At 37.7% G+C, this 9,306-nt stretch overlaps 1 protein-coding gene across 1 annotated transcript in view; it reads right to left on the bottom strand.

The window, feature by feature from the left end:
- The window catches only part of LOC106883775 (ectopic P granules protein 5 homolog), a 131,602-nt gene extending 128,586 nt beyond the window's left edge, over positions 1-3,016 (bottom strand). Inside the window, exon 1 of the mRNA XM_014934904.3 lies at positions 2,959-3,016. Coding sequence (XP_014790390.1) covers positions 2,959-2,994 — 36 coding nt within the window. The 5' untranslated portion in view covers positions 2,995-3,016. The remainder of the gene's footprint in view (positions 1-2,958) is intronic.
- Between the last annotated feature and the right edge of the window lie 6,290 nt (positions 3,017-9,306).

The raw sequence follows: 9,306 nt of genomic DNA, 5'->3' as shown, positions 1-9,306 counted from the left end.
TGAAATTTTACTGTAAACCACATTCCATTCCAAAAACAAAAAGAAGGGAAATAAAAAAGTAAGTCAAGGGCTATCATTTCCCAAACATTTGGTAATAGATACTAAAAGAAAACTGATGTCATTTTGTGGAACAATTTTTTTAACCTTTAGCCATTAAACCAGCCATATATGGCCCAAATATTGTTTTATGTTAAAACTGACCAGATCTATCCTCTCGTATACATAATTGGGATATATGCTACTCCCTTGTTAAAGGGTCAAGTAGTATTAAAATGTTAAGGTGTACCAGGGATATGTATTGTTCCATCACTAAAACCACTTCTCCACTGAGCTTCTGTTGCATTGCAGAGAAGTTTCATTAAATCCTAGTTTAATTAAAGATAATGAGGATGGCCTTGATCAAATGATCTTGAGTAGATTATTAACTCTTTAACTTCAAAATTAGATTTCATTGTTATTCCAGTAATAATGTTTGTTAAACAGCTACCAAAAAATAGAACTGGCATTTTCTGCAAGTCACATTGTTTTAATAAACTTGACATATCTCAACAAAAACAATTTCAAATATGACACTCTTCAACAAAAGACAGAATCATATATTGAACAGCTTTCTACAGTTAAGGACAAAGAAATTTTGATTTCCACAGTATTTTACTGTGGGTTAATTAATGTTTTGAGGGAGATTGGTAGGCTTGTGGATATACTGTAGTTTTTTGTTGTTGTTTTTTTTTGGGGGGGGGGGGGCAGATGATGCCATCATTGTATCATCATTTAACATCTGTCTTCTATTAAAGCATGGGTTGGATAGTTCATCAGGATCTATTAAGTCAGAGGACTGCATTTATGAAGAGTAATTCATTTAAAAGTAACGCCAACAAATTTAATAATCTTTTTCCTCAACAGCAGTAGAAAATCTGTGGGTTATACAAATGATTAGGGTTAAGAGCACAGAGTCCACCAATGTAGCAAACTTACATAGAATCCTTAGCTCACATTAAAGGGTTTAGTGTTTTTTATTTTATTTTATTTTTAATATCCAGGTGGAGCAGGCAGGGCTCTGTGGTTAAAAAATTTGCTTCCCAACTACATAATTTGGGGCTCAGTCCAACCATTGTGTGCAGATTTGATAGATATAAAGTGAAACAAGCCAGTTGTGTGTGTGTATTTGTGTCAGTAGGTAGCTGTAAACGAGCGCCACCGTTATACAAGTGGTGTCCTTTGTTTCATATCTTCCAAGAAAACAGGTCTGCAATGGGGAAATATTAACTTACTTGGAAACAGATGAGGGTTGGCAACAGAAAGGGCATCCAGCCACAGAAAATCCGCCTCAATGAATTGTCACACTTATGCAAACATGGAAAAGTGAACGTTAAAACGATGATGATGGGGCATTAATTATAGAAGAGGAGAGATTTTCTTTTGGATACCAAAATTCAATAGGTTTGATGATTGGAATGGTTTGAAGATATCTATTGGTTTGGTGACAGATTAGTAACTATACTATCTCTTTTTTAACGTTAATTGAATCCCCTAACACATCTACACAAGACAAACTTCCATCCCCAGATTAAATACTGACCACTGTCCATCATTATTGCCATTTTCATTCTCGCAACTAGACCCTCCCTTTTGAACAAATTTCTTCCTCACTGCATAAGATAGATACTTAAAATTTGTCGCTCGCCTTCCCGTTTCACAGTTTAAATAAGATCCGATGAAACTTCGAAGTCACTGTCAATAAAATTATAATATAAGAACCTACACATGAACTGAGTCTTTTATGCAGTGAATGTTCATTGTTGTTATTCGTGTGAAAATATTTTAACTGTGTAAGTGCTGTGTGTATGTGTGTATATATACATATGCGTGGATGGATAGATAGATAGATAGATAGATAGATAAAGAAATACAAGCAAACATACGCGTGTGCCAGGATAATTGCATTCAATCATATAAATATATATTTTGGGCAAGATTCGTAATTTGTTTTAATTTATCCATAGCAAGCTATAAAGATGTTTAGAGTAAACTAATTTGGAGAGGAAAAAAGCTGGAATTATTCCGAAGTAACATAGATGGAGGAAAAAAAAAACCCTTTCACTGTCAGAAACAACATTTGTAATCGATACAACCACTCTAAAATAAAATGAAGGAAATTATACTAAAAGAAAAGACTACTGCTATCGAATTTGATGCCTAGGATTTCCATTTCTGCAATTGATATTTTTTTCCTCCTCCAAGTTTCCGCATTTGATAAAGAATAGAGAATGATATTTTTTCTTATATATGTATATCGTGATACCAGTAAAGGACGTTGTTACAATGTATAATTTCACCTAGACAATACGGGTAGTGAAATGTACAAAACCACCAACAACAGACTATTTATATGTATGTATACGTAGACATCGTCCGTATGTGCGTATATACATATATATATATAGATATATAATTGGGCAACTGAGGTAGGTATATTATTGAGAAAATCACCAAGAACATTCAGTTGTCGGATATATTTATATATACATTAGTGTGAACAAAATATATGCACCCTACAATCAGGTGGATTATTTACTACGATTTTACCTTAAGCCACCATTAAACAATAACTATCACTTTCTTTCATTCATTATTTTATTAAAAGGGTTGTAATCTATCATTTCCCTCCAAACGAAAACGAAATACTGTTTTCAAAATAACAACATTCAATGCTAATCAAAATATAATTGCATGCAATTAATTCCATTTACATATGTACATTTATGTGTGTGTGTGTGTGTATTCCGAATTTCTAATAGATATGTCTATATATATATGTGTGTGAATGTGTGTCAGTTTGAGAGAGAGTATTGGTTTCTTAGTTGAATGTGAAAGGACCAGGGAATAAATTATAAAAATGACTGAAGATCAAACTGCGTAAATGCTGAAATATATATAAACGAAGTAGAAATATCTTACTCTTGTTTTCGTCTTCGGGCGTGCTGCCTCCGCCATGATTACTGTTTACATATCACATGTTGTCGTTATTCTCTCCATCTCTCTCTCTCTCTCTCTCTTTCTCTCCCTTTCTCTCAACTTCTCTGGCTCTCTCTCACCCTCTCTATTGTTCTTTCGCTCTCTCTCTCTCTCCCTCTGTCTCTATGTTTCTACCTATCTCTCTCCTACGACTATGCTGCCCTCTCTTCACGGCTCACATCTCTAACACCATAATAACCACCACCGCTACCACAATCGAGACAACGAAGGAGATACTACGCAGCATTTGCTAGAAATGGCAGCCAAATCTTCTTCAAATCACATACTTCTGTCAATATAGAATATATTAGATCATAACGTAGTGTTACATAGCTTGCATAAAAGACGGGATGGTCATAGCCAGATCATCTTCTATCATAGACCTACTCGATCATCGTTAACCTGGGGCTCCAATTAATAGCAGACGAAGTAATATCCTGGTCGAACCAACAGAGAAAGTCTCTTTGGAGTTGGTCGTCTGCTAGAAATATCAACCAAATCTCCCACCGTTTTGAGATGAGAGGGACACGTTAAATAATGTAGTCGTAGATACTCAAAAGATGAAATGGCCTTGACTGGAACACCATTGCTGCGAATTCTGCTCAGTTATATTTAACACGGAGCTAAATAACAATATATCCAGACTGAGAGAACTGCAATAGGTGTTGAAGAAGGGTTCTAAAAAAAATAAAAAGAATCAGTTTATTATATAATGTCTCTCTCACATATAAGCATTTCAGTTCGGGCAAACACAGAAAAAGAATTCGGGTCAGTAAACAGTGTATCAGCATTTCTACGAATTTTAAATATGAAAATAATTGCATCTAATTTATTTTAGCAGCGAAATTATCTCGCGTGTACAAGGTCAGATCATTATTAGCACACACACCCCACCATTCCCCTACCTACAATGGATAGAGAGGAAAACACTGATGTATGTATGTGTGGACAGACGGACGGATGAATGGATGCCAATATATATTATATATATATATATTTGCATACATATAACTAACTGTCCGACGAACGGTAACATGAAACTTTGAGTAACGGTTTGGGAAGATTTTTTTCGGCTTTAATAAAAGCATATTACTCTACCTTCAGCATTTGAGAAATATTTTTTTCCACCTTGTTTTGCACTTATGTATTTACTCGTGTGTGTATATATATCTTTTATCTTTTACTTGTTCCCTTCATTAGACACTGCCTTGAAGAATTTTTAGTCGAATGAATCGATCCAAGTGCTTATTGTTTTTTTTTTTTTTTTAAGCTGGGTACTTATTCTATCGAACCTCTAGGTTACGGGAACGCAAACATACTAACACCTGCTGTCAAGCGGTAGTGGGGTACAAACGCGCGCGCGCGCACGCACACACACACACACACACACACACATATATGACGGCCTTCTTTCAGTTTCCATCTACTAAATCCACTCATAAGGCTTTGATCAATTCAAGGCTATAGTAAAAGACACTTGTCCAAGGTGCCACACAGTGGGACTGAACAGGCAACCATGTTGTTGGAAAGCCAACTTCTTACCGCATATATATATACACACACACATACACAAACACACACACACATACACATACATATATATATACATCATCATCATCATTTAATGTCTGCTTTCAGCTGGCATTAGTTGGACAGTTTGACAGGGTTTGGCTACGGAAAAACTGCACCAGGCTTCACTGTCTGTTTTGCCAGGGTTTTTAGGGCTGGATGCCCTTCCTCACACCAACCACTTTACAGAGTGGACAGAGTGCTTTTTACGTGACACCAGCAATGGTGAGGCCTGTTTGGGCATGGTTTCTACAGCAGGATGCCCTTCTAAATACCATCCACTTTACGGCGTAGACTAGATGCACAAGCATGGGCGTGGTCACCAAGTAACTTGCAAGACAAAGATCCTTTGAGAGGAGGTGGCCATATGTCAGGTGAGGAAAGGTTAGAGTATGACATTGGGATAAAAGCAGGTATTTTGATGTAGTGAAGATGCATGGGTGCCAGTTCTACGACACTGTCATATGTGTGTGTGTGAGACAGGCTTCTACACAATTTTCATCTTCCAAATTCACTCACAAGGTATTAGTCAGCTGCTCAGAGCTATAGTAGAAGATACTTGCCGAAGGTACCATGCAGTGGAACTGAACCCAAAACCATGTGGTCGCAAAGCATGCTTCTTAACCACACAGCCATGTCTGCATGTTTAAGTATATGTATGCATGCATGTATGGCCATTTATATGTGCACATGTATATGCGTATGTGTGTATACATGTACATACATACACATATACTTATGTAGCATCTTGGGTAAGAGTCTTCAACTATAGCCTTGTGCTTACCAAAGCCTTATGAGTGGATTTGGTAGATGGAAACTGAAAGAAGCCCATTGTGTGTGTGTGTGTGCGTGCATGCGTGCGTGTGTCAGTGTGTGTGCGTGCGTGCATGCATGTGTGTGTGCTTGTGCCCCACTGCAACTTGACAACTGGTGTTGGTGTGTTTATGTCCCTATAACTAAACAGTTCAGCAAAAGATATCAATAAAATAAGTACTGAGCTTAAAAATAATAAATACTGGGGTCAATTCATGTAACTAAAATTTCTTCATGGCAATGCCCTAGCATGGCTGTATGGTAAGAAGCTTGCTTCTCAACCACGTGATCTCAGGTTCAGTCCTTGGGCAAGTGTCTTCTACTATAGCCTCAGGCCAACCAAAGCCCTATGAGAGGATTTGGTAGATGGAAACTGAAAGAAGCCCATCATGTGTGTGTGTCTTTGTGTCTGTGTTTGTCACCCAACCACCATCATCACCACTGCTTGACAACCAGCGTTGGTGCGTTTATGTCCTCATAAATTAGCGATTCAACAAAAGGGACTCATAGAATAAGTACCAGGCTTATAAAAAAAAAAGTACTGGGGTCAATAGATTTAACTAAAAGTTCTTTAAGGTGGTGCTCCAGCATGTCCACAGTCAAATAGTAAAATATAAAAGAAAAGATAAAACAAGTAAAAGATAAAAGAAGTGCCAAAGTCATGCAAGTCGTGTTCCTTGTTTCCAATCTTTTGAGAAAATGTATCAGGTTATGAGAAGATATTACCATTCTCAGAAACAGGTAAGTGTTAGCAACAAGAAGGGTATCTGGCTGTAGAAAATCTGCCTCAATGAATTCCATGTGAACCCATGTGAGCATAGTAAAGTGAATATTAAAATGAGGATGATGAAGATGATGATGATGGTGGCGATGTAGCATTTGATAATCTCACTTCACCTTCTGAACAAACAAATAGAAAAAAATAATTTATATCCCTGTATTTATTAACAAATCAAGATACCTGGGAAAAGTCAGGTATTAACTCAGTCTAAGAAATTAATAAATGATGGGAATTTATTCCTTGGGAATTTACTGTTGGAGTTTTAATGGGCTTTGTAGCAGTATTTATGTAACATTACAAACGTTGTCATCATCATTGTGGTCTAGTCATCAACGGCAGCAGTAGCATTGTTTTAAAGTTCCCTTTACCAAGCTCACATGGGTTGGATGGAATTTGTTGAGGCAGATTTTCTATGGCCAGATGCCTATCTTGTCACCTAGCTTCACCTGTTTCCAAGTAAGGTAATATTTCATCATGGTCAGACATGTCTTCATGGAAGATTGGAAATGAAGGACACCGCTTGCAGAAAAGTGACACAATGTCTAGACAAGGAGACAGTAACACACACACACACACACACATATATATAAAATAGGTTTTTGTTTTTTCCAGTTTCCATCTACCAAATCCACTCATAAGGTTTTGACTAGCCTAGGGCTATAGTAGAAGATACTTACCTAAGGTACAATACAGTGGAACTGAACCCCAAACCATGTGGATGGGAAGGAAACCCCTTATCACACAGTCATCCCTGCTTTGCAAAGACTTACATTTACTCAACTCTGAGATATTAACTACATTGAACTGTGTGTTCTTAGTGGATTTAAGTTATAATCCTAATAAAGACATCTGTGATTTCTTTCAGTTTTGTAGTAACAGGTACTGCTTTTATTCTTTTTTTTTTTTTTGTCTTATTTCTTCCTCCTTTCAGCTTCTCTTGTTTATATATCTTTATTAAGAAATATTTCACATGGCCCCAGCAGGTAAACTGGAAAAGGCATTGTCCTGGAGGATGACAAGGGAGATATGCTAGAACAGCCACTCTGACTCACAGGGCTCACACTCACAGACAACCATCTCCATCTTAATAGCAGTGAGCAGGGATATGGTCCAGGCAGGGGCAGGACACCATAAACCTGTCAGAGAGCAACCAATATGTCAATAGTTTTCTTTTCTCAGCCTAACAAGCAGCAGATCCTGGGCTAATAGCTGTCCACACCAAGTTGCCATTGGAGAAGGTGTCATAGCAGATGGCATCCCAGACGAGGGACCTACCAATCACAGAATGGGAAAACTGTCAGGCCATCCAGCCTTTTACTGTCCTCTTAGTCTAGCTCTGCTGGCTCAAACTAGGAAGGGAAGCCTGTAGCATCTAAGCCATGCTTTATGATCATGTTAAGGGTGATATGGCATGGAAGGTAGCCAGCACTATGATGTCATGACAGTAGGTGATGTTGTCTTCTTTCAAATAAAATATTTTGTTTAAATGATATCTAGTTTAATAATTTTACTCCCAAAGTTTTCAATGTTGAAATGACATGCATCTTTAAACCTGGTTGATATTTTTTTTCCTATCCTCTGTCATTAATGATCATGGATGAAAGTCCTACTTGTCCACTCTACTAGAACTGTATTGTCTGTAGCTAAGCAGTTCAATGCATGAATGGCAGTCACTGTCACACAAGCTGCACTTGTGGGTTGTCCCAGTGCTATTTATTCAGTTTAGTGGAGGCGCAATGGCCCAGTGGTTAGGGTAGCGGACTCACAGTCGTAGGATTGCGGTTTCGATTCCCAGACCGGGCGTTGTGAGTGTTTATTGAGCGAAAACACCTAAAAGCTCCACGAGGCTCCGGCAGGGGATGGTGGCGAACCCTACTGTACTCTTTCACCACATCTTTCTGTCACTCGTTCTTCCTGTTTCTGTTGTACCTGTATTTCAAAGGGCCAGCATTGTCACACTATGTCACGCTGAATATCCCCGAGAATTACGTTAAGGGTACACGTGTCTGTGGAGTGCTCAGCCACTTGCATGCTAATTTCACGAGCAGGCTGTTCCGCTGATCGGATCAACTTGAACCCTCGACGTCATAAGCGACGAAGTGCCAACAACATTTATTCAGTTTTATCTCTCCAGCAAAGAGTGTTTGATAGAATCCAAGCCTGGGCAATATGGTATGGAGGACAGGTTGTTTCCCATGCAGCATGTCCTCCTTCTCTATATCACTGATGAATTCAAAAGAACAGCATGACCATTACAATTTGGTACCAGTGCCATCATGAGCTCTATCTATTTGACTGACTTGCTAATTAACCCATAGGTGAGACCTTGACAGGTGTTACTACTTTGGGTCAGAACAGAGCTTGGAATAATAGTGATTAAGACATGGTTCCACACTTCTCAAAACTCTGGAACTCCCAACTAGGACCTCACTTCTGAGTGCAGTTTAAAGTCATTTCCAGGACTAAAATAAAGGAAGTAATATGATGTGCTGAGTGGCATTACCAGTTTTACGTCAACCCTTTAGCATTTAAATCAGCCTTATCCAGCCAAAATATTCTACTTGTTTCATGTTCAAACCAGCCAGATCTGGCCTCTCACACGAACCTTACAATGTCATTCTAAAAATAAATAGCTACCTGATCAAAATCTCAAATCTACATGATAATGCTTTATAAATTCAAAATAATGTGAACAAATAAGCATCACATTTGACCGAGTAATGTGAATGCTAAAGGGTTAAAAAAAAGAGGGTCTTGTTTAGATCCTTTTTTCTTTTTCTTTTGCATACTTCAGAATCAGCTAAAAGATAGTTCATATCAAATATTGTGGAATGCTATTAGCAATGCTCCACAAAGGGAACAACAAAACTTGATAAAATACAGTAAATATGCAAGAATTCCTGAATTGCATGAATGCTGGAGATTCCTACACAATGTGAGAAGGTTGATATGCTTTTTGCATTCTTTCACAACCACCTCCCTTAATATTCACTCAACCTTAAAATATCTGACACACTTGACTTGTATCATTTGTTTGTAAATACCACTGTAATAGTTTAACATAAACTAATGCAGCTTTTAAACCTAATCTCAAAATGATTTCTATTGGTTGTTATAGGAACATATAC

The sequence above is a fragment of the Octopus bimaculoides genome, chromosome 4, assembly GCF_046866305.1.
Source record: "Octopus bimaculoides isolate indiv1 chromosome 4, ASM4686630v1, whole genome shotgun sequence".
Lineage (NCBI taxonomy): Eukaryota > Metazoa > Mollusca > Cephalopoda > Octopoda > Octopodidae > Octopus > Octopus bimaculoides.
The sequence above is the reverse complement of the archived record's forward strand: the minus strand, read 5'-3'. Positions and strand labels throughout refer to the sequence as shown.